This window comes from Pan troglodytes, chromosome 23 (assembly GCF_028858775.2).
Source record: "Pan troglodytes isolate AG18354 chromosome 23, NHGRI_mPanTro3-v2.0_pri, whole genome shotgun sequence".
In the NCBI taxonomy this organism is placed as follows: Eukaryota; Metazoa; Chordata; class Mammalia; order Primates; family Hominidae; genus Pan; species Pan troglodytes.
Genome location: NC_086016.1, coordinates 19,848,698 through 19,873,638, shown reverse-complemented (window position 1 = coordinate 19,873,638; position 24,941 = coordinate 19,848,698). Strand labels below are relative to the sequence as shown.

General features: G+C 49.5%; 1 protein-coding gene across 1 annotated transcript; it reads left to right on the top strand.

The window, feature by feature from the left end:
* Positions 1-4,336: 4,336 nt before the first annotated feature.
* HDHD5 (haloacid dehalogenase like hydrolase domain containing 5) lies at positions 4,337-24,858 on the top strand. Its single transcript, XM_514962.7, has 8 exons — positions 4,337-4,503; positions 13,880-14,083; positions 15,066-15,178; positions 17,277-17,370; positions 19,254-19,287; positions 21,153-21,327; positions 23,670-23,858; positions 24,051-24,858. The coding sequence occupies exons 1-8, from the start codon at positions 4,378-4,380 to the stop codon at positions 24,385-24,387; spliced, it is 1,272 nt and encodes a 423-aa protein (XP_514962.2). The 5' UTR covers positions 4,337-4,377; the 3' UTR covers positions 24,388-24,858.
* Positions 24,859-24,941: the final 83 nt, after the last annotated feature.

Below are 24,941 nucleotides of genomic sequence, written 5' to 3'. Positions count from 1 at the left end.
CCATAGATATCAGTGCTGGGGCACCAGTTGAACAGAACTGTGGTCATATAGGTGTGGCTAGGGGCTGGGGATAGAGAACAGGGAGCAGCATCTGTTCTGGGATGGGAAGTGCATGGTCTCCAGAACATACTGGTCCAGTGTCTGCTCAGAGACATGCTAACTCCTAAAGGAGAGCTTCCTAAAGTGGGTCAGCAGCATGAGCATCCTGGGGAGCTGATCAGATATGCACATCCAAACTCCAAAGGGAGCGCCATCAATCTGGGTTTTTAGGAGACCTCCAGGTGATTCTGATGGATGCTCAAGTTAGAGAATCCTGGACTTCTGAAGCCAGGTAGCAAGGTGGGGCAAGTCAGTGCATAGAAGGCTACAAATTCCAAATATAGTGTAATCCAAGCACCGAAGCCCCCTCTGAGACAAAAGCTGATTTAACAAACCCCACGAGTAACATGTGATTGAAGACTGGCGAGGCCCTTCTAATTAACATCCAGGGTCCATTTGTACAACAGACGGTACAAAACATAATCTGGATAAACTCAGGAGACGTGCTCATATAAAGATTTGGGAAGTCTCCAAATTCAATCAAGTGAGCAGAGCAAATATTCTGAACCTGAATATGAAAGAACATCTTAATGTGATTGTGTCGTAACATGACTGGGAATCAAAATAAAGATGCGTTAAGCAACAGCAGGGCAGGGGTTCTGCTGACAATGTCAGCCACAGAGCCTGAGTTTGTTAGTGTTTATTCAGCACTGCCCAAAGGATAGAGCTAGGGGTGGCAAAATATGTACTCCGTGCATCCGGCAGGATGGGAAGACACCTAGAATAGTACAGGGTAGACGTGAGTGCCCTCGTTCCTGGAAGTGCAAACTCTTTAACATGGCAAGCCTTAGCTGTGAGATTTCTCCTTAGAGGATGGTTCTTACCTTTTACTGGCTTATGAACCCAGAGAATCTAATAAAGACTTATCACACACACACACAGTCTTTGATTCAATAATCATGTTGGAATCTCCCACAGTGCACCTTCTGTCATCTTTCCCTGAAACAAACAGACAAACAAACCAAACCAAGTAAAACAACAGCAAAACCCACCCCATTTCTGGTTCCTGCTTTGGATGGGCTGGAATGGTCTTACGGCATTCAGTCCCCAATGGAGGAAGAATGAAAGCAAGGCAGGCCCATGTGGGGAACACTGCTGACTTAGGCTGAAACTCCTGAAGATTAATAACACTAAGTATGACACAGTCCTGATCACCAAGAATATTAGTTATCTTTTGCTGTATAACGAATTATCCCAAAGTGTAATGACTTAAAACAACAAACCTTCATTATCTCCCTGTTTCTGAGGGTTAGGAATTCAGGAGTGACTTAGCTGGGTGGTTTTGCCTCAGGGTGGTTCATGAGGTTTTGGTCAAGGGTTCTGCCAGGAATGGAAGCTCCACCTCCAAGAAGGTTCTCTCTCCTGACTACTGGTAGGATGCCTCAGATCCTCACCATGTGGGCCTTTCTATAGGGCTGCTTGAATGGCCTCACCACATGACATCTCTACTATGCGTCTAGCTTTCCCAGAATGAGTTATCTAAATGAGGGCAAGGTGGAAGTCACAGTATCTTTTATGACCTAGCCTTGGAAATCAACTACACTCACTTCTGTCCCATGTTATTTATTAAAAAGTCAGTGAAGTCCAGCCCACACTCAATGGGAGGGGAATTAGAATTAGACTCCAGCTTTTTTTTTTTTTTTCTTTTTTTTTTTTGAGACAGAGTCTCACTCTGTTGCTCAGGCTGTAGTGGCACAATCTTGGCTCACTGCAACCTCTGCCTCCTGAGCTCAAGCGATCCTCCCACCTTAGCCTCCTAGAATAGCTGGGACTACAGGTGTGTGTCACTATGCCTGGCTAATTTTTTTTTTATATATATATTTTGTGGAGACAGGGTTTTGTCATGTTGCCCAGGCTGGTCTGGAATTCCTGGACTCAAGTGATCCACCTGCCTCGGCTTCCCAAGTGTTGGGATTACAGGCATGAACCACCATACACACCCAACTCCAGCTTTTTTTTTTTTTTTTTTGGAGACATAGTTCCGCTCTGTCGCTCAGGCTGGAGTGCAGTGGCTCAATCTCAGCTCAGCTCTCTGCAACCTCTGCTTCCCAGGTTCAAGTGATTCTCCTGCCTCAGCCTCCCAAGTAGCTGGGATTACAGGCACACACCACCATGCCTGGCTAATTTTGTATTTTTAGTAGAGCCAGAGTTTCACCATGTTGGCCAGGCTGGTCTTCAACTCCTGACCTCAGATGATCCACCTACCTCGGCCTCCCAAAGTGCTGGGATTACAGGCATTAGCCACTGTGACCGGACTTTTTTTCTTTCTTTCTTTCTTTTTTTTTTTTTTTTGAGATAGAGTCTTACTCTGTTGCCCAGGCTCGAGTACAGTGGCACGCTCTCAGCTCACTGCAACCTCCACCTCCCAGGTTCAAGCGATTCTCCTGCCTCAGCTTCCCAAGTAGCTGGGATTACAGGTGCATGACGAGCTAATTTTTGTATTTTTAGTAGAGACGGGTTTCGCCATGTTGGCCAGGCTGGTCTTGAACTCCTGATCTCAGATGATCCGCCTGACTTGGCCTCCCAAAGTGCTGGGATTACAGGTGTGAGCCACCGCGCCTGGCTATGCTTTTGAGGAGCCGATTGTCAAAAAAACTGTGGGCATGTTTAAAAGCCATCATACCAAGAAATTTCTAATGACTAAATCAGTTTCTAGGTAGTTTAATAGAAGGAAGGGATTAGGAACATTGCAATCCTAGAGAGCTATGTCCCCTGGCAGGGTTTAAGTGTCGGGCTATTGTGAGTTTGACTGACTTGAATTAGTCTTCCAAATTCTGATTAACTGTAGTTGAACTGAATTAAGATCTTGCCCTTCAAAGCTGAGGACCAAAGGACACCGCTAACTACTTCTTCATTTTATTATTATTATTATTATTTTTTCAAGATGGAGTCTCACTCCGTCACCCAGGCTGGAGTGCATTGGCGCAATCTCGGCTCACTGCAACTTCTGCTGCCTGGGTTCAAGCGATTCTCCTGCCTCAGCCTCCCGAGTAGCTGGGACTTGAGGCGCCTGCCACCGCGCCTGGCTAATTTTTGCAGTTTTCAGCAGAGACGGGGTTTCACCATCTTGGCTAGGTGGTCTTGAACCCCTGACCTCCTGATCCACTCGCCTCAGTCTCCCAAAGTGCTGGGATTACAGGTGTGAGCCACCGCACCCGGCCCTATTTTATTATTTTTAAAATAGAGAAGGGGTCTCCCTATGTTGCCCAGGCTGGTCTGGAACTCCTGGACTCAAGTTTTCCTCCCACCTTGACCTTCCAAAGTTCTGGGATTACAGGGGTGAGCCACCGCACCCTGGCCTGCTAATGTGTGAGCTAGTGCAGTCTCTGTCCATATCCTCAACTCCCTCTCTGCTAGTGCTAAGTACATTGTAGGGTCCCGCGTTTTTAGCGTAGCTATACCTATGAATGGGCCAAAGAATCTGAGGGCATCCTACACATTTCAAACGGTGGGAATGGAGACCTCTTTCCTCCAGCAGAATCTCCCCTCATGACCGGGGGACTACCAGATCCAGCTCTGCTAAGGGCCTCCACGGACGGAGTCGGCTACCTCTCCACTTTCAGTGACCGAAATCCATTCTTTGTTCATTCACCCTTGTGTCTACTCCGGGATCCGCGCAGCGGACACAGTCGTGTTCCCTAAGTGTTTGCTGACTTAGTCATCTGGCCCTCTCTGGAGTAGTCATTTTGTACCTTGTACTACATTCCTGCCTCTACCTCTCCGCAGTGCGCGCGGGGGCGGACTCACGTGCGCAGTCTCCCTATGCGCTGGGAGGGCGTCAGCAGGTTTACAGAAACAATGAAAGACTTAACAATTGGCGCGCGACGAGCGTCCCTTGACTGGCAGGGGCCCAGAGGACTTGAACATCACTAAGGGTCTGCCCCAGCGGCCCGGCCCTGAAGTCAAGGTTGAGACCCCCGGCCCAGACAGTCCGCGAAGCTGAGGGAGGCCGGCCTGGGGCCTGCCGCGCAATGTTACCGGGATCCGCAGGCGCAGGGCGATAGTGCAGGCGCCGCCGCCCAGGCCGTGCCCATTGTGCGCCGCGGCCCGCTCACCGCGATCTCGGTCTAGGAGGCGGCGGGACCCCGCACTTCTTCCTTGCAACGGAGCCCCTTTGGCCTGCGGGTCGAGTTCCATAGGCGCCCGACCGGCTCCGCGCGCTTACAGGACTACAACTCCCGTGATGCCGCGCGCGCCGACCGCTGATTGGCTGTGCAGCGGACGGACTCGCGGGGGGTGGGGGCCGCACGCCGTGCACGTGCGCACGGCGACGGCCGGATGGCTGCGTGGGGCTGTGTGGCTGCGCTCGGCGCGGCGCGCGGGCTTTGCTGGCGGGCGGCGCGCGCGGCTGCGGGGCTCCAGGGCCGCCCCGCCCGCAGGTGCTATGCTGTGGGCCCCGCTCAGGTGAGGACGTCCGGGTTCCGGCCGAGCCACTCGCCACTCAGGGCCGGAGGCGGGGCGGGGAGCCGCGGGGAAGGAGGGGCGGCCGGGCTGGTATCCCCGCCTCCTGGGAACTGCCTGGACCGTCGTCGCGGCCGAGTGCATCGCGTTCTTGCTGGAGGGCGGATGTGCCCTGCCTTCCCCTGACTCGCTGGCGGCCTCGGAAACGCTACTCCCGCGGGAGAGCGCTCGTCGGGACGGCCTGGGCCAGGCTGCTTGTCAGCCCCTGCGCTTCCCGGCAGTTTCCGCGTCCCTGTTTTCCCTGCGCGTCTTCTGATTTCCACCATGAGGACGTTTGGGTCGTGATTTTCATCTGCATGTGGAGGAAACTGGGCCGCGCGCCGGGAGCCGCGCCTGCGGGTGCTCCGCCCCCAAGTGCGTGTGGGTTTGGTGCGGGCCTTGGGTTCAGTTCAGCTCGCTGTGACCTCGACTGAGCGCTGGAGGCTCCGCGGGCGGGAGCAGGAGGGCTGGAGCCGGCGCCTGCTGTGTGCCCGGCGCGGTAGTGATGTGTGAGCCTCCCCGCAACTTCTGAGAAGGTGTGACCTCGTGTGGTCAGGAAGCCGAAGCCTGACGAGTTTTCAAGTACGTTTTCTCAGGTCCTGCAGCTGGGAGACCGCACAGGACACTAAACCAGGTTGGTCAGATCCACGGCTCTCACACTCCCTTGGGCCGTTTTGCCTTTTCTGGAAAAAGGAATCACTTTGTCTTCTAAACGCACAAGTAATATTTTACATTAACATACGGATTTCACAGTAATCCTTGCATTTTTTTTTTTTTAGACGGCATCTCTGTCACCAGGTTGGAGTGCAGTGGCGCAATCTCTGCTCACGGCAATCTCCGCCTCCCGGGTTCAAGCGATTCTTCTGTCTCAGCCTCCCGAGTAGCTGGGATTACAGGCACCCGCCACCACATCCGGCTAATTTTTGTATTTTTAGTAGAGACAGGGTTTCACCATGTTGGCCAGGCTGGTCTCGAACTTTTGACCTCAGATGATCCGCACATCTTGGCCTCCCAGAGTGGTGAGATTACAGGCGTGAGCCAGTGCACCCGGCCAAATTACTTGCATGAAAAAAACACATAGTGCTTACTTTGTGCCAGGCAGCATTCTAAGTACTTCACAGTTATTCGTATAATCTTTATAACAACTCCGAGGAAAGTACTATTATTAGTCTTCCCATTTTATAGTTGGAGCAGAGGCACAGAGAGGTTAAGCAGCTTACCCAAGGGCACACACCTGGTAAGTGGCAGAATCTGGAACTCAGGTAGTCTGGTGCCAGAGTTTAAGCTGTATTATTTTTATGATTTTTAAATATGGAGCAGCTAAGGTTCAAAGCAGCTGAGTGACGTGGCCAGTGTCACATAGCTAGAAGTGACCAAGGTGGAAGTATGAAATTAGAATATGTTGATAAAAGGACTTACAAACTGTCAGGATATAAATATAAGGAAATATCGCCCTTATTTATAACTATTGTATTGGCTCTAGCATCTCTGCAGAGTCCCAAAATGTCTCCAAGTGACTCTTCCGGTAGAGCAGAAAAAGAAGAATGCAGGATGACAGAGTTTGAGCACGAGCTTTAGAATTGAATCCTAGCGGCTTCACTTAAGGCAATTTACATAGCTTTCCAAGCTCAGTTTCCCCATCTATGTAATGGATCTATTACTTGTAATCCCAGCTACTCGGGAGGCTGAGGCAGGAGAATCCCTTGAACCTGGAAGGGAGGTTGCAGTGAGCAGAGATCGGGCCACTCCAGCCCGGGCAACAGAGCCTGACTCTATCAAAAAAAAAAAAAAAAAAAAAGAAAATTAACCTTAGTTTAACTTTCTTGCTTTACCAAGTTTTTAATTTTTAAAATTTTTTACTCTTTTGTAATAGCACTTAGTTTAAAACACAACACATTGTACAGCTGTACTAAATATATCTTCATTTATATCATTGTTCCATAGCTTTTTTCTTTCTTTTGTGTGTGTGTGTGTGTGTGTGTGACGGTGTCTAGCTCTGTTGCCCGGGCTGGAGTGCAGTGGTGCCATCTCGGTCCACTGCAACCTCTGCCTCCCGGGTTCAAGTGATTCTCCTGCCTCAGCCTCCCAAGTAGGTGGGATTACAGGCGCCTGCCACCACGCCCAGCTAATTTTTGTATTTTTAGTAGAGACGGGGTTTCACTGTGTTGGCCAGGCTGGTCTTGAACTCCTGACCTCATGATCCGCCTGCCTTGGTTTCCCAAAGTATTGGGATTAGAAGCATGAGCCACTGTGCCCAGCCAGCTTTTTTTTTTTTTTTTTTTTTTTTTTTTCTTTTTTGAGACGGAGTCTCGCTCGCTCTGTTGCCCAGGCTGGAGTGGAGTGGCGTGGTCTCGGCTCACTGCAAGCTCTGCCTCCTGGGTTCACATCATTCTCCTGCCTCAGCCTCCGGAGTAACTGGGAGTATAGGCGCCTGCCACCACGCCTGGCTAATTTTTTGGATTTTTAGTAGAGATGGGGTTTCACTGTGTTAGCCAGGATGGTCTCGATCTCCTAACCTCGTGATCCGCCCTCCTCGGCCTTGCAACATGCTGGGATTACAGGCAGCTTTTTTCTATTAAAAAAAATTACAGGTGTGCACCACCGCGCCCGGCTAATTTTTTGTATCTTTGGTAGAGATGGGGTTTCACCATGTTGGCCAGACTGGTCTCGAACTCCTGACCTCATGATACGCCCGCCTTGGCCTCCCAGAGTGCTGGGATTACAGGCGTGAGCCACAGTGCCCTACCTTAAAAAAAATTTTTTTTTAACTTTTGTTAAAAATGAAGACACAAACACCTGCTAGCCCAGGCCTACATAAGGTCAGGACAGGTAATTGATATCACTGTCTTCTGCCTTCACACCATGTCCCATTGGAAGGTCTTTAGGGGGCAGTCATATGCATGGAACTGTCATCTGTGATAACAGTGCTTTCTTCTGGATATCTTCTGAAGGACCTCTCTGAGGCTCTTGAGGTGTCACTCGTATCAGAAATATGTCCATTGTGGTTTGCTTGGTTTCTTTTTTTTTTGTCATAGGTTTGCTTGTAAACAGATAATGTACCATAAACATTCTTCTCTAGTAATGAAAACCTTTTGGCGTTGGAGTTCATGTTTCAGACTTTTTAAGGAACTTGAGGTCTGTAAAAGCTGCTGAACCCTTCACTGTGAATTTTCTTGGATGTTCTTTTCTTTCTGTGGCTACCTTTTCTCTTGCCTCTTTTTCAGCTGTGAGTTCCTGTTCCATTATAATCTTAAGGGACCATTGTATATGCAGTGTGTCATTGACTGAAACATCGTTATGGTGCGTGACTGTATTACCATCTTGCATTAGTGTGGTACATTTGTTATAATTGATGTACACCTTCACTTTTTATGGTACTGGGTGCCTGGTTCTCTGTGTACATCCTGAAGGTTGGGGAGGGGTTGGAGTGATGGGTGAGGGAGCCTTATGGATATTGCTCAATTTTCCTGAAAACTTTGCTGTTCTAAGTAGCAGGAGCTATGGATTCTTATTTTTAAGAAAGCAGATCTTGGGCCGGGCGCGGTGGGTCATGCCTGTAATCCCAGCACTTTGGGAGGCCAAGACGGGCGGATCACGAGGTCAGGAGTTTGAGACCAGCCTGGCCAATATGGTGAAACCCCGTCTCTACTAAAAATATAAAAAATAAGCCGGGTGTGTTGGCGCGCATCTGTAGTCCCAGCTACTTGGGAGGCTGAGGCAGGAGAATCACTTGAACCCAGGAGGCGGAGGTTGTAGTGAGTCGAGATTGCACCACTGCACTCCAGCCTGGGTGACAGTGAGACTCCGTCTCAAAAAAACCCAACCAAACAAAAAAAAAAAAAAAAGGAAAGCAAATCTTGTGACTATTTAGGCAATGACCATTAAAACTATGTATGGTAAATTTTGCAACCATTGTACAAATGAGCTGTTTTTTTTTTTTTAACTATGTAAGTTTTCAAAAATTCAAAAATGGGGAATAATATGAACCCCTGTGCCCATCTCCCAGATTGAGCAATGATTGACATTTTTCCACACCTGCTTTGCTTATCTCCCTCCTCCTTTTTTTGTGGCTCTAAGATTTTAAAGTAAATCTCTGATTTCTTGTCATTTCAAACCTAAATTCTTCTGTGTGTACCTCTAAGAAAATAAGGACATTCTGGCTGGGTGCTATGGCTCACACCTGTAATCCGAGCACTTTGGGAGTTGGAAGGATTACTTGAGCCCAGGAGTTCCAGACCAGCCTGGGCAACATAGGGAGACCCTGTCTCTACAAAAGAAAAAAAAAAATTAGCCAGGCATGTGGTGGCACATGCTTGTAGTCCCAGCTACTTGGGAAGCTGAAGCAGGAGGATCCTTTGAGCTCAGGAGGTTGAGGTTGCAGTGAGCTGAGATGACACTAGTGCACCCAGCCTTGGTGACAGAGTGCGACCCTGTCTTGTCTCAACCAAAAAAAAAAAAAAAGAAAATAAGGACATTCTGAACATAACCACGATGCCAGTATCATACCTAACAACATTAGTAATTCCTTAATATCACTTAAAATCTAGGCCTTTTAAAAATTTATTTATTTATTTATTTTTTTGAGATGGAGTTTTCCTCTTGTTGCCCAGGCTGGAGTGCAGCGATGTGATCTTGGCTTACTGCAAACACCATCTCCCGAGTTCAAGCAATTCTCCTGCCTCAGCCTTCCGAGTAGCTGGGATTACAGGCATGTGCCACCACGCCCAGCTTATTTTGTATTTTTAATAGAGACAGGGTTTCTCCGTGTTGGTCAGGCTGGTCTCGAACTCCCAACCTCAGGCGATCTGCCCACCTCGGCCTGCCAAAGTGCTGGGATTACAGGCGTGAGCTACTTACTGTGCCCAGCCAAGTTTCTTAAAGAAACACTGTTTCTTAAAAAAAGTGTTGGCTGGGCACGGTGGCTCATGCCTGTAATCCCAGCACTTTGGGAGGCCGAGGTGGGCAGATCGCCTGAGGTTGGGAGTTCGAGACCAGCTTTGAGACAAGACTAACATGGGGAAACCGCGTCTCTGCCAAATACAAAAATTAGGTGGGTTTGGTGGTGCGCGCCTATAGTCCCAGCTACTTGGGAGGCTGAGGTGGAAGGATCGCTTGAGCCCAGGTGGTGGAGGTTGCGGTGAGCCAAGATCACGCCACAAAAAAGTGTTGGAATCACCCAGTCCTTAAGGGACTTACTTTCTAAGAGCCACTCTTTTCCTTCAGAAAGGGATAGGGTGGTCGGGAAGTGTCTATTTCTCCCTAACCATTTATCCTTTGGGTCATTCAGCATCCAGTCAGCCTTTGTCGATCACCTGTGAGTCTAAGCACTGTGTCAGGTATGGGGGTAAAGGGCAAATCACATCCCCTCCTCCCTTTAAGCCCAGGTAGTGATTCTCCTTGAGAAGAATAAGAAAATGAAATCTGAAAAGTGCTATGGTTACTTTTCCCAGGAAAAATGCTTGTAGTGTTTAAAGGGGATTTATGGCCATCCTGAAATCTATCTGTGGGCCTAGGTTAGGACCCCCATTCTAGTGAGATTTCTTGGGGAATAGGGAGGGGCTCCAGGGATCCTCGAGGGTACATGAGTGTATTGAGGAGAGAGAAGAAATGGAACTCACAGTTGGGAGCTGGCAGGAGGTGGGGGAAGCAGTCCTGGGGTCCCCTGTTTTCTCTGAGGTGCTGCCGAGTTGCCAGCTGAATTTGAGGCTGAATCCTGAATCCAGCACTTGTGAACTGGGTGACCCTTGCTGAGTTCTTTTTGAGGTTGATGTCTTATTTGTCCAGTCAGGTAATTTAGTGCCTGTATATTGAACACCTTGTATAAACCAGGCACATTTTGCTAGGCAGGGCCATTTGGAGATGCTGACACTTCCTCAAAGGGCTGCCAAAAAGAATACATAAAAATGCCTTTGTTACATGTCTGGCTGAGTGCTTGGGACAGTGACAGGTCTGGGTGCAACAGCATAAGCCTGTGAAACCAAGGGTTAGAGGCACCATTTGTCCGGGCATTTCCTGTGTGGCGTGTGGGGCTTGGTCAGTTTTCTCTTGGCAGCTGTTTTTTGGTGTTCAGGTGTGATATCTTGTTGGCTCGAGTTGCTTCCTCCTGTTTTTCCAGGGTCCCTGCCCTCCTCCTGCTTGGCTCTGTAGCTGTCATTGTCCAAGCTTGGAGGGCTCGTGTACAAGCTAACATGGAGGAGGAGCTGGAAGATTGCCTCTCCCGGGGGTCTTGCCTGTTCAGTGGAAAGAAGATGGGATCATTGCAGCCACTCCAGTCCCTATTTTACTGGACCCGAGACATACGTCAGCTTCCTGGACCCCACACACTCTTGGTTTTCCTCCTTGCATTGTCTTTTGCTGGCAGGTCTTGTGTGGTCCATTATTAAGTAGTATTGTTCTTCCTGGTTCTCTGAGAGGCGAGACCTTCCAAAATTTTCATCTCCAGGACCTGTCCAGTGCTGATGTCTCCACTTGCCTGTCTCCCAGGTCCAAAGTGGGACTTAACCTTGTATCCTCCAATGACCTCTCGCTGCCCGCTCCTACTGTGCCCTTTGGTTCAGTGACTCATACCCCCATCCACCCTCCTGGGTTCCCAGACCAAAATAAAAAAGCATGGGAGTCCGTGTGGCTCCCTCTTCCCTCCACCCCTGTATCTGGATGGTTACCAAGTCATGACTGTTCTGTCTCTGATAATGCCCCCTGATCTCCATTCTTACCACCACTCTCCCAGGTAAATCCTCCATCTTCTCTGTCTTGGGTTGCATTTGGTCCCACCTGGTCTTCTTTCAGTTAACTCCCTTCAGTCCACCCAATGCAGTCTTTTCTCTGCAGCCAAATTTTTTTCTATAGTTCAGGTCTGATGATACCACTTTCCATTTTCAAACTCCTTAAATTGGCCTAGGAGACCTGTGATGGCCAATCTTCCCCACCCCTGTGGGTCAGGTTCCTCTGGTGTGGGCCTATCTCTTAGTGCAAGGCTCCCTGTAGACTGTCCTGGGGCTGCTTGTCTAATTGTCTTCTCATTGAACCAGGTAGGCAGGCAGGAACCACTCATCTAGTCTGGGGGAGACTGGGGGGTGCAAAGAGTTTTGTTACAGGATGTATTTAACACTTTCATTGTCTGGCTCAAAATTCTCTTTGAAGAAACTGCCTTTGTTTAATTCTGTTTATTTATTTAGAACTTACCTAGAATTGATTTGCACTTGCAAAAATGCTGCTGTTTTAGAGTTTGCTTTCTAGGCTGGTTGCTTGCTCTGTCACCTTAGCTAAAAAACTAGGGACTGGAGCGCCTTTTCTCTTCTCTTCTCTTCTTTCTTTCTTTCTTCTTCTTTTTTTTTTTTTTTTTTTTAGTGGAGTCTAGTTTTGTCGCCCAGGCTTAAGTGCAGTGGCACGATCCCGGCTCACTGCATCCTCCGCCTCCCAGGTTCAAGTGATTCTCCTGCCTCAGCCTCCCGAGTAGCTGGGGTGACAGGCGCCCACCACCACGCCCAGCTAATTTTTGTATTTTTAGTAGAGGCGAGGTTTCACCATGTTGGCCAGGCTGATCTTGAACTCCTGACCTCAAGTGATCCACCCTCTTGAGCCTCCCAAAGTGCTGGGATTACAGGCGTGAGCCACCACACCTGGCCTGTAGCGCCATTTCTGTTTCTGGTTGCTCTATAAAGGGAGCTCTGTGCGTAGAGTAGGTGTGTCAGTAAGAATGACTTGACCTAGTTGGCACCAACAAAAGAAAAATAGCAAACAAGTTAGGTTAGGTTTTTTTTTGATGATTGAAGAACATCTTGTATGTTAACAGGCAGTTTATAAAATGAGAAATGGAATGATTTTTAAAAACAGCATTCAACTTTATAAATCCAGGAAATGCAGATAGAAAAGAGATAATTTTTTTACCTTTAAATTATAAAAAAGTTAGAAAATTAACAGTTGTGAAAATCAATATTGTAAGGGTAAAGTACGTTGCCAGTGGACATGTTTTTGAACAGCAGTTTGTCAGTTGGTGTTTATGTAATTACATTTGCTCTCTCTGATTTATTACTCCTATTTTTAAGAATCTAGCTCAAGGAAATACCCATAATATAGGAAAAAAATCAGTATTCCTGAAGAGGTTCCTTGTAGCATTATTTTTCATAGCAAAATTGTGGAAAAACCTAACTGTCCAAAATATAGAGAACAATATTAGTGAATTATTCACTCAGAATAGTATGTAGCCAGAAATGATGTTTAGGAAATAGAGCTATGCATAATTAATATGGAATGATAGGGCAGGGTGCAGTGGCTCAAGCCTGTAATCCCAACACTTTGAGAGGCCAAGGTGGGTGAATCACCTAAGGTCAGGAGTTCAAGACCAGCCTGGTCAACATGGCATAACCTCGTCTCCACTAAAAATACAAATATTAGGTGGGCATGGTGGGGCGCACCTGTAATCCCAGCTATTCGGGAGAGTGAGGCAGAAGAATCACTTGAACGTGGGAGGCAGAGGTTGCGGTGAGCTGAGATCACGCTGCTGCACTCCAGCCTCGGCGACAGAGCAAGACTCTGTCTCAAAAAAAAAAAAAAAAAAAAAAAAAGACAGCCAAGAGATACCAACTAAAAAAGTAAGATGGAAAACAAAGTCAACATGATTCTATGTGTGTGTTAAGATTAGAAAGGTGTGTATACTATAGATTTATAAAAGCCTTCTGGAAATTATGCAGGACAGGAATAGGACCAAGTAAGTTGGAGACAAGAAACTTTTGAAACATGTTTATATTGTCTGTAGTGATTGAGGTATTTTGTTTTTAACTTTTTGCTATAATAAAATCTTAAAAGATGGTTATAAAGACTATTGTAATCCATAAAAATATTTATGATATGTCAAGCAAAAAAGAACGAGATGATGTAAAATAGCATATAGTTCATTTGTAGCTACAAGACAAATATGAGAATAGAGAAAAAAGGGGAACTATTAATTGGTTGTTTTAAAGTGTTGGGATTAGGCTGGACTCGGTGGCTCACGCCTAATAATCCTAGCATTAAATTTAGGAAACTGAGGCGAGAGGATCCCTTGAGCCCAGTGGGTCAAGGCTGCAGTGAGCCGTGATCATGCCACTGTACTCCAGTCTGGGCAACGGGAAGACTCTGTCAAAATGAATGATTAAAAATAAGTGTTGGGATTATATTTTCTTTGGATTTCTCTATTTTCTATTTAAAGATTGCCCTATCAGAATCCTGTCTTCATTTTTTTGTTCTTTCTGACATAGGTTTTCAAGGGACATGGGTGACCCGAGGATGGTGTTGAGCCTCTCTTTGTAAGGGTTGTTTCTTTGTTACTCACGTACTGGTAATTATCTTACCATCTCTGCAGAGCCCACCCACCTTCGGGTTCCTGTTGGACATCGATGGAGTGCTTGTGCGGGGCCACAGAGTGATCCCTGCTGCTCTGAAAGCCTTCCGAAGGCTGGTGAACTCCCAGGGGCAGCTGCGGGTGCCCGTGGTTTTTGTTACAAATGCTGGGAACATCTTACAACACAGCAAAGCCCAGGAGCTGTCAGCCCTGCTGGGGTGCGAGGTGAGAAGGCAGCCAGAGGCATGGAAGCCCAAGGACCTGGTTCCTAATGGAGCCGCTGCCCCAGCTCCAAGTCCCTTTCCCCTGGGTTGGGATATGGAATCACCTAGTCCTAGGTCATGGCCACAGCTGAACACAGAAATCCTGCCTGTGTATTTGGCAGTTGTAGATTATGTCCTTGTATCTGTTTCTTTTCTTCTGGGCATTGGGGGTGTGAGTCCCTGAAAAGCAAAGGTCACACACATGTCTAGAACTCTGCATAGCAGGAATAGCAGGTGTGGCTCTGGAGTCACACCTTGGCTTTCCTGGGTATGATGTGTACACCTGAAGGAGTGCTGTCCTCTTCAGCCACCTGCAGCCCTGCACCATATCCCAACTATGATGCATTCTTGTTTGTTGAGGGTGAATTCAGCTTTTGGAAAGAGTCCTTTGGAACCAGGAGAGTAAATAAAATAGCTGATTGATTAGATGATGCTGCTCAAAGTTGCATGTAAAATGTGACGGAATCAAATTGGTTCCTTGCTGTGATTTCCAGAGAGAATTCCAAAAACCTTCCAAGTAAAGGCTGCATTGTTAGGGTTAGTATAAATGTTAAGCAGCTAAATCTTAGCAGAAATGAAAATAGAAAGTAAAAGACCAGTTTCTGCGACAGTGACAGGGAGCACACATGAACCCTATGGCTTCCAAGTGGGGGCTTGGGAAATCCAAACTGAACCTGACAGGGTGGCGGTGGCAAGTGGTCAGAACCCACATCTGTGGCATTTCTGGTCTCTTGTGTGGCAAGAACTAAATGAGACAGGTTCTTCTCAGATCTGCTTGGGTGCCTTTCAGAAGTGCTGCTGGGTGCTAGAAAGGGCTTTGCTCCCCGTTCTTTCTCTGAGCGAGGTTTTCCCTTCCCTAGGCTAAAGGACCTGCCACCTGTCTCATTATTTCCCTCAACCGTTCTGTCTTCCTCTGCCCTCCCCTGTCTTGGCTGTCCCTACAGGTGGATGCAGACCAAGTTATCCTCTCTCACAGCCCCATGAAGCTCTTCTCCGAGTACCATGAGAAGAGAATGCTGGTGTCTGGACAGGGGCCCGTGGTGGAAAATGCCCAGGGGTATCCTTTTGGTCTTAACTCTGGCTGAAGGGAAGGGGCAGGGCTGGGGTGTTTCCTCCCTTAGCTGAGTGGGGACTGTAGTGAGGAGTGCTGGGTGCTGGGGTACACAGGCGATGTTGTGGGCTCAGGGGAGGGAGGACAGCTCCCGACTGTGGTCAGTCCTCATGTCTGGTGGTTTCCAAAAGCCAGTTCTCATACCCCTGCATCAGAATCCTCTGGGGAGCTTAAAATACAGATTCCAGGGTATCTGCGCTGGAGCCTTAATTCACTAGGTCTTGGGTAAAACTCAGGAATCTGTATTTTTTAAAAAACAAAACACCTCTCTTAGTGGTTCTGTAACTGGGTTTGGGAACCCCTGCTCTAGCCTCTTCCTTGGGGTGCCCAGTCAGTTTATTAGCCAGTGGTAGTGAAGCAGCTACCGGGAGCCTGTCTCTGGGAGCCTGCGGAATAATACCTGGCCCGTTTCAAGCAACTGTTGTGCTGAGCACGTCCTGTGTACCAGCGGTCTGCCGCACACTCTGAATGGGACGAGGACCAGGATGAGGGCGTAGGGCTTATGAATCCATCAAGGGCTTGTGCTTGAGGCAAGAATAACACCATGAGCAGTAAAGGAACGTGTGCGATGGCGTGTGATCGAAGGCCAGTAAGCTCACAGGAGGGCGCCACAGGTGTGGGGCGTGTGCGATGGCGTGTGATCGAAGGCCGGTAAGCTCACAGGAGTGTGCCACAGGTGTGGGGCGTGTGCGATGGCGTGTGATCGAAGGCCGGTAAGCTCACAGGAGGGCGCCACAGGTGTGGGGCGTGTGCGATGGCGTGTGATCTAAGGCCGGTAAGCTCACAGGAGTGTGCCACAGGTGTGGAGCGTGTGCGATGGCGTGTGATCGAAGGCCGGTAAGCTCACAGGAGGGCGCCACAGGTGTGGAGGGGAGGGCTTGGAGTATCCCTGGGGCAGGAGTTGCCTGTGGCTTCTTGGAGGGGTACAGCGGAGCCCCAGGAGATGGCTAAGCTCCTAGGCAGGGGAAGTAGGAGGTTGGGAATGGGATAGGGAGAGGAAGGAAAGAACAGGAAGGGTGGTACCAGGTTGTCGGGAACCTTGGAAGTAAACTTGAGGAGTCTGACCGACTTCTCAGGGCAGTGGAAAGCAGGGCACGCTTTATTGCTGATGGGGCAATCCGATAGAATCAGGATTTTGGGGAAATTCATTTTGAGAGTAATCAAACCATGTCCAGTTAAGATTGCAAGTTGGAATTGAGGATAGGAAAATGGAGGCAGATCTTAGAGGAGATAGGCTGAAGCTGGCTTGCCCCTCCCCAAGGCCTCCTCTTCCTTGATGATTTGGGTTCATCCTTTAAGATTTTAGCTCCAGCCCTACTTCTCCATGACTCCTCTGGACTCCCCAGGCCACTGAGGAGTCTCTTCTGAACTCAGCACTGACTGGCAGCACTGTTCTCAGAGAACACTGGTTTTGATGGGCTCTGAATGTGCTAGGCTCCTTGGGGACAGAGTTTTTTGTTATTTTTTTTGAGACAGGGTCACACTCTGTTGCCCAAGTTGGAGTGCAGTGGTGCAATCATAGCTCACTGTAGCCTTGACCTCCTGGGCTCAAGTGATCCTCCTGCCCCAGCCTCCTGAGTAGACTACACGTGTGCACCACCATGCCTAGCTGACTTTATTTGTAGAGACAAGGTCTCACTATGTTGCCCATGCTGGCTGGAACTCCTGGGCTCAAGCCATCCTCCTGCCTCAGCCTCCCAAAGTGCTGGGATTTCAGGCATGAGCCACTGCACCCAGCTGGGGACAGAGATTCTTATGTGCCTTTGCCCCCTAGGCTGTGCCCAGCATAGGACCTGGTAGCTGGCATGTGCCTGGTGACTGCTGGTGGGTTACCCAGGAGCTGCCCTCTCTACTCTGCCTGTGCAGTTACAGCCTGCCTGCCAGCACCTGCAGGATTTGTGCCATCCTTGATGGGCTCTGCTTGGTGCCCTCCTGGCCTGGCTTGATCAGGAGTGGGTTGTGTTCCCTTCACTTGTGATTTGATGCATTCAGAAAGGCATCTTCCCCAAGACCTGTCCAGCATTACTTCCTGAGCTTGCTCCAGACTGGGCTTCCGAAATGTCGTCACCGTGGATGAGCTGCGGATGGCCTTCCCTCTGCTTGACATGGTGGACCTGGAGCGGCGGCTAAAGACCACGGTAATAAGGAGCATGGGTTGGGCTGTGTCATCCTTCACTCCTCCAGTGTCCTGCATTGGCTGTGTCGCTGACCTTGCAAGCCCTCCTGCAGAGCTGTGATTTGTCCATGCTTCTTTGGAGGCACATCTGGCTAAGGGTTTTGTTCCCTGAATTTATGAGAACGGCCCAGAGGCTGGCTGCGGTGGCTTACACCTGTAATCCCAACGCTTTGGGAGGCTGAAACAGGAGGACTGTTTGAGCCCAGGAGTTCAAGACCAGCCTGGGCAACATAGTGAGACCCCGTCTCTACAAAAAAATTTTAAAAATTGGCCAGGCATGGTGGGTCACACCTGTAATTCCAGCACTTTGGGAGGCCAAGGCGGTTGGATCACCTCAGGTCAGGAGTTCCAGACCAGCCTGGCCAACATGGTGAAACCCCGTCTCTACTAAAAATACAAAAATTAGCTGGGCACAGTGATGGATGCCTATAATCCCAGCTACTCGGGAGGCAGAGGCAGGAGAATAACTTGAATCTGGGAGGCGGAGGTTGCAGTGAGCTGACAGCACACCATTGCACTCCAGCCTGGGCAACAGAGCGAGACTCCGTCTCAAAAAAAAAAAAAAGCCACATATGGTGGCGCATACCTATAGTCCCAGCTACTCAGGAGGCTGAGGCAGGAGGGTTGCTTGAGCCCAGGCGTTGGAGGCTGCAGTGAGCTGTGATCACTGCACTCCAGCCTTGGCGGCTGAGTGAGACCCTGTCTCAAAAAAAAAAAAAGGAAAAAGCCCAGAGAAGCGAACGGCTTTATGCCCTGTCCTCTCTGTATTGCTTATAATTAGCTGGGAACCCATTTCAGAGACACAGCATCCCGTCCAACAAGGAGTTCCAGACTTACTGGCTGGCCTTCCCAGTGCTGCCCAGGAGAGCTGGCCATTGTGAAGTTAGCAATCCTGAGGCCCGGCACTGAGCTGCCCTCGGGAGAGGCAGCTTGCTTGCAGAGGAAGCACTGGTCAGTCTGCACATCTGCCCAGGTGCCCTGTGCGCTGGGCTCATTTTTGAGCACTGACTTTGTCCCCTGTCTCATCTGATCCCTTGGTGATCCTCTGCAGCATGACTGCCATCTCTTGAGGTGCCCGTTGGCTCACTTTCTCCTCATCGCACCGTCTGTGTATCACATAGCCCAGGTCTAGAGTCAGACCATTCTCACAGTTTGACGACATGCAGTTATAAACAGATAACTTACTTTTTATTTGCTGATATAGCGTAAGTCCTTCCTCCTCCAGCGCTTTCTGATGGAACAGAGCACTTCCCCTGTGAGGGCTTTCTCCCTGACCTGTGCAAGTTCTGTGGAGAACCAGAATGTCAGAGTTGGAACAGATCTCGGAATAGCTCAGAGACAGCCCCACACAGGGGAGTGACCTGTCCCGGGTCACATAGTTGTTTAGTGGCAGAGCCAAGACTACCATGGCCTGGGGATGGAGTGGACCCTTGAGGCTGGTCAAGTGAAGCTGCCTGCTCAAGAACCGACGTGAGGAGAAATGGCCCATCAGGCGTGATGCCGCCTTCGTCTCCACAGCCTCACCTTAGCTGCCTGATTTTAGACTCTTGCTTGGCTATATCTTGTGTCCTCTCCCACCAGAGAAAGACAGCTGACCACCCTTCTACCTGGTGACTTCACCCATGGTGTCCTGCCTGTTCTGTGGCCCCACCTGGCCATTGTCTTTTCGCCTATCTTGCATCTTTCTCAGTCCTCTCCAGCTTTCCCTTGGCTTGGGCTTGACCACGGGTGTGGGGTCTGTGGAGTGTGTCTCCCCTCCCCTCCCAGCACCCTGGAGGTGGGGTTGTGGTTCTCCTGGAGTGGAAGGCGACTTGTGTTGATAGCCTCTCCTTTGTCTCTCTGCAGCCCCTCCCGAGGAATGACTTCCCCCGCATTGAAGGTAAGAGAGGTCCTCTTTGATGACTTGTGAGGTCTTTTCTCCCTCTCCTCTCTGGCCCTCAGGCTGTCTCAGTGTGACTGCCTGCAGCCTGGTTCAGCAGCAAGGGGGCCTTGGAGTCAGGACACCTGGGCTCTGGTCTGGATCTGCCACTCACCACCTCTGAGACTGTTGTTAGTCTTTCCTTCCCCATGCCACTCACTATTCCAGGAAAACCGTAAGCTTAGAGAATCTTAGTGGTGGAAAGACACCTAGAGGTGATCTAGTCTAGTGTTTCTCAACTTTTAAACCCAGTTCTCCCCTTTTTATACCAAGAACATTGGAATATCCCGTTTATTATCCTGAAGTGAAATTCAGAGGTAATATAACTTCTGTACACACATATTAAAAATTAGTTCAGTATAAAGCCCTAACTGTAATAGGGGGATATAAAAGGAAACATTTTTAGTAAGAAGATAATGTATTTCAGTATGTAGTAGTTATCCAAGAAGTAAAATGGTTGCACTAAACAGAATCACCATGAATGTTAACAGCTACAAATGCAGGCTGATGTGTGTTTATAGGTGTGACAGGCGTGTTTTACTGGTGACTCAGAAATTAGGGGCAGCATTGCCATTGGTCAAGTGATTTTCCAAAATAGGGAACAGTTCTTGGTAGAGTTTCAAAAAGGCAAAGTACAGTCTTCTCTTGACTTACACGATAGTTGTATTTTTGGAAAAATTGATGTTTATTGAAGCTGTACAAAAATACTTTGTGATTGTATGTAAAATAGAATCGTTCAAGTAATTCTGAAAAGGTTGTTCACCTATGTGGATATCAGGATATCAAGTGGGACATTCAAATGTTATGAGGACATGGGAAAGTTTTTTCTTTTTCTTCTTGTTGTTTTGTAGAGACGGGCTCTCACTATGTTGCCCAGGCTGGTCTCAAACTCCTGAGCTCAAGCAATCCTACCACCTTGGCCTCCCAAAGTGCTGGAATTACAGACACAAGCCACCGCACGCAGCCATGGGATGGTTTTTTTAAAAATTAATTTTAGTGTGGGATAGTTTTTGATTGCACAGGATTGTCCTGAGTATGTAGCATCCCTGGCCCCCTCCCACAACCTTCACTTGCTAGGTTCTAGTCATTGTGACAACTAAAATTGCCTCTGATTTGTAAAGCACCTCAGCAGGGGCGGTGCTGCCCCATGGAGAATCACTGGTCTGGTGCAGTTCACCGGCTCTGTACCTTAGTGTCAGCAGTGTCCTTTGCCTAGTGCTTACTGTGTGTCTAGTCCTGGGCTGTTTACTGATGATGTAGCTCATTTTTATCCTCACAATAGCTAAGTGCTGTTGCTGTTATGTAGTTGCAGTTGAGGAAACTGAGGCTTAGAGAAGAGAAGTTACTTGGCCACAGTCATACAGGAGAATCGGTGGAGTCCAGGTTGGGGTTCAAGTCTCTATCACTCCACACCCCCTGTCCTGGCTGTTAGGTTCTGCCAGACCCTGGGGCTCAGAGAGAAGTGACTGAGGGAACAGGAGCCCTTGCTAAGTCATGTGAGGGAGAGTGTGGTGGCAGAGTCCCAGCCAGCAAGGAGAAGTAGCCCTGAGACATGCTGCTTTTGTTTTGTAACCTCTTCTGTGAAGCACCGGTGGACTGAAGTCAGAATGGGAGCCCTCAGGAATCTCCTTCCTGGGCCCTGGGCCTTGTGCACCCAGGGTGGATGGGTAAGGGGCTCTACTAGGCTTGTTGGGGAGCTGTGCCCCTGCCCAGCTGGGTGCCCCATGGGTGGAGGGCTTGTGGATGGGTAGCCCTAGCTGGCATCCTGAGGGCCTGCCGCCTGCCATCTGCCCTGCAGCTCTCACCTGCGCCTCTGTTCTTTAAAGGGGTGCTCCTCCTAGGGGAGCCGGTCCGCTGGGAGACCAGCCTGCAGCTGATCATGGATGTCCTCCTCAGCAATGGGAGCCCTGGGGCTGGCCTGGCAACACCCCCCTACCCCCACCTCCCCGTCCTAGCCAGCAACATGGATCTCCTGTGGATGGCTGAAGCCAAGATGCCCAGGTGAGGACACAAAGCTCCCAGGCTTGGCCTGGTGGTCTACTCCTGGCTGCTGCCTGGGCAGTCCTGCAGGCAGTTCCCATCCGTCCTGACACCCCAGGTGCTGGGACCTAACTTAGGTAGGCCCTGTTGTTGCTGCAGTAACCTGGCCTTTGGAAGGGCTTTCAAGGACCACTCCACATATTAGTTACTAAACCTAAACTACAGATTATGGAGTCTGAGGATGTATTGAGAGGATGTTTCACACGTGACCCCTGCCCCCTATAATCTTTACAGAACATGCTCTTGGTGTCTGGTGGATCCCAAACTGTGGACACTTTTTGTACCGTATTTGTGCACATTATTCAGTTGCTCTTCCTTCCTTGGCTCCACCCTGTAGCATTGGTTCTTTGACTTTCTGGTTTCCTTTTACCCTTAAGACATAAGGCAGGAGGAAGCAAGGATTTGTCGGTTTTTTGTTTGTTTGTTTGTTTTGTTTTTTTGCGGGGACAGTGTCTCACTCTCTCATCCAGGCTGGAGTGCAGTGGTGCAGTCATAGCTCACTGCAGCCTTGAACTCCTGGCCTCAAGTGACCCCCCTGCCTCAGCCTCCAAAAGTGCTGGGATTACAGGCGTGCACCATCATGCCGGCCAAGGATTGTTCTGATAGTCGTATAGACCAGAGAACTGAGACCCAGCAGATAAGTGGCTTTCTCAGGGGCATGCAGGTGCCTACACTCCCTGCTCAGCTGTGTTGGTATCATCTGTCCTGTCTTATTCTGGGGCTAGCACAGATAGAGGCAGCCCTTTTTTGGCCCTCAGGGTGCTTACTTGAAGGCCAGCTGACAGCTGCTGTGTACTGTTCGGTTGCTGTTATCTGCATGGCCAGTCTCTTGAGTCTCAGCCTGCTGTTGACCCCCAGTCAACAGTGCTCGTCAGCAGAGGGTGGGCATGGCCCAGTACTGCCTCAGGGCCCGTCTCAGTAGTCCCAGAGAGACGGGGTATGGTATGCTCTTGTCACTTTTAAAGTGTATGTCTGTGGCTCGAGGCTTGGCATTGTCTCTGAAGTATTATTCCTAGAGGCGGGTATGCTGACACTAGATCAGTGGGCTTGGTTGGTTATGTCTCTGTGAACTGAAAAGCAAGGGGCAGATTTCAATTTACAAACCAGATTTTAGATGAACTTTTCTAATTAAAAATAGAATTCTTTACATAAATGGCACTGAAAAACGTGGTGGCTCATGCTTGTAATCCCGACACTTCGGGAGGCCGAGGTGGGTGGATCACCTGAGGTCAGTTCAAGATCAGCCTGGCCAACATGGCAAAACCCCGTCTCTACTAAAAATATAAAAATTAGCCGGGCATGGTGGCGGGTGCCTGTAATCCCAGCTACTCGGAGGCTGAGGCAGGAGAATCGCTTGAACCCGGGGGGTGGAGGTTGCAGTGAGCTGAGATTGTACCCAAGCGCCAGCCATCATATCAGCATTCCAGGTGTCAAGAAGGAGTTGGGGAGGGCAGAGAGGGCAGAGAAGAATACCCTGTCCCCAGTTTGTTTGTTTTTTGTTTTTTGTTTTTTTTTAGACGGAGTCTCGCTCTTTTGCCCAGGCTGGAATGCAGTGGTGCAATCTTGGCCCACTGCAACCTCCGCCTCCTGGGTTCAAGTGATTCTCCTGCCTCAGCCCCCCAAGTAGCTGGGACTACAGGCATGTGCCACCACACCCAGCTAATTTTCGCATTTTTAGTAGAGACAGGGTTTCACCATGTTGGCCAGACTGGTCTTGAACTCCTGACCTCAGGTGATCCACCTGCCTTGGCCTCCCAAAGTGCTGAGATTACAGGCATGAGCCACTGTGCCTGGCCGCCTGTCCCCAATTTTAAGGATGCTTATTGAAAATTTAGCCCAGCATTTCTGCTTTCCTTGACTGTAGCTTAGTCACATGGCCATGCCTCGCTGGAAGGGAGGCAAGGGAAGGTCTTTTTCACACCTAGTGGCAATATGGTCAGCTGAAAATGGACACCAGCAAAGAAGGGGAGAAGCGCAACCGTAGTCTGCCTCAGCTCTACAGCAGGATTTAAGCTCTGGAGTCAGACTGAGTTGTAATCCTAGCTCTGCCCTCTTGAACAAGTTACTTAATCTTGCTGTGCCTTGGTTTCCTCGTTTTACAAATAGTGTCATCTCATAGAGTTTTTCTGAGAGGGAAATGTGAAATGCTGCCTCCAGTGCCTGCACAGTGTCTGCTACATGTCAGCTCTTATCCTGGGGAAAAGGCTGGTCTGTGTGTTTGCTGCTTAGACAGTGGCAGTCGTGTTCTCTAGAAGAGCCTGGAGATCAGGAAGACTGAACTGCTGCGTGCTCGTTTCTGGCAGGTTTGGACATGGCACCTTTCTGCTGTGCCTGGAAACCATTTACCAGAAAGTGACGGGCAAGGAGCTGAGATACGAGGGCCTGATGGGCAAACCCAGCATCCTCACTTACCAGTATGCCGAGGACCTGATCAGGCGACAGGCGGAGAGGCGGGGCTGGGCCGCCCCCATCCGGAAGCTCTATGCTGTGGGGTAGGCTCTGCTCTCCCTCCTTTGTCCCTTTTATGACATCCCCTTCCCTCCCTCCTTCTCTACTCTCACCCCCATTTCCCTATATCTAATTCACTCTTCTGCCCCGAAACTCTTCTCTGCTCCCTTTGCTTTGCAACATTGATTTAGGGTTTTTTCTCCTCTTTCCTTTTCCGGTGTGGCTGCCCCTGCCAGTGATAACCCTATGTCTGACGTATACGGCGCCAACCTGTTCCACCAGTACCTGCAGAAGGCAACGCATGATGGGGCGCCAGAACTAGGGGCCGGGGGCCCACGGCAGCAACAGCCCTCAGCAAGCCAGAGCTGCATCTCCATCCTGGTGTGTACAGGCGTCTACAATCCCAGGAACCCACAGTCCACGGAGCCTGTCCTTGGAGGAGGGGAGCCTCCATTCCACGGGCACCGAGACTTATGCTTCAGTCCAGGGCTCATGGAGGCCTCCCACGTGGTGAATGACGTGAATGAGGCTGTGCAGCTGGTCTTCCGCAAGGAGGGCTGGGCTTTGGAGTGAGGGCAGTGCGGTGGAGGTGAGCGGGTGAGCCTGGACCTGTGGGCGAGTCCCATTGGCTGGGCTCAGGTCAGGGCTTGGTTCCCTTGCCACCCTTCTTGCTGCCCCATGAGTGTGGCATTACTGGTCACTTGGAAGAAGACAGTGACTCTTTTTCCCTGCTGGGTAGCATTTTGTATGGAACGGTTGGAATTTTCTGGGCCCAGTTCCCATGTGCCTTTCCTGGCAGTCTAACCTCAGGCCATTCTCTTCCCCTGTGTGCCTCAGTGTCCTTCTCATTTCAGTAGGGACTTCTGAAATGGGGGAGGCAGTGTGGAATACTGTGGACGTCTGTGCAGAGCCTTTGCCGGCACTGAAGGCATGCAGCCTGTCGGCAGAGTGTCTTAACACCAGATGCTACTTTTTACTGTATTGTAGTTTATTGCCCGGAGATGTGGGGCTTTTTTTTTTAATAAAATAATCATAATAAGTGTTCATGATGCTGTCTCTTGTGAAGCTCTGTCTGGAGTGCACTAAAAGTCCTGTGGGGAAAGGAGAAGGAGTGAGTGGTGTGGGCG

What these genes read in the sequence shown, in the direction of transcription:
- HDHD5 (XM_514962.7), top strand. Translation starts at nt 4,378, where the DNA reads ATGGCTGCGTGGGGCTGTGTGGCTGCGCTCGGCGCGGCGCGCGGGCTT. An exon ending in ATGCTGTGGGCCCCGCTCAG is followed by an intron (nt 4,504 to 13,879) that starts GTGAGGACGTCC and finishes CCATCTCTGCAG; the next exon opens with AGCCCACCCACCTTCGGGTT. An exon ending in CAGCCCTGCTGGGGTGCGAG is followed by an intron (nt 14,084 to 15,065) that starts GTGAGAAGGCAG and finishes CTGTCCCTACAG; the next exon opens with GTGGATGCAGACCAAGTTAT.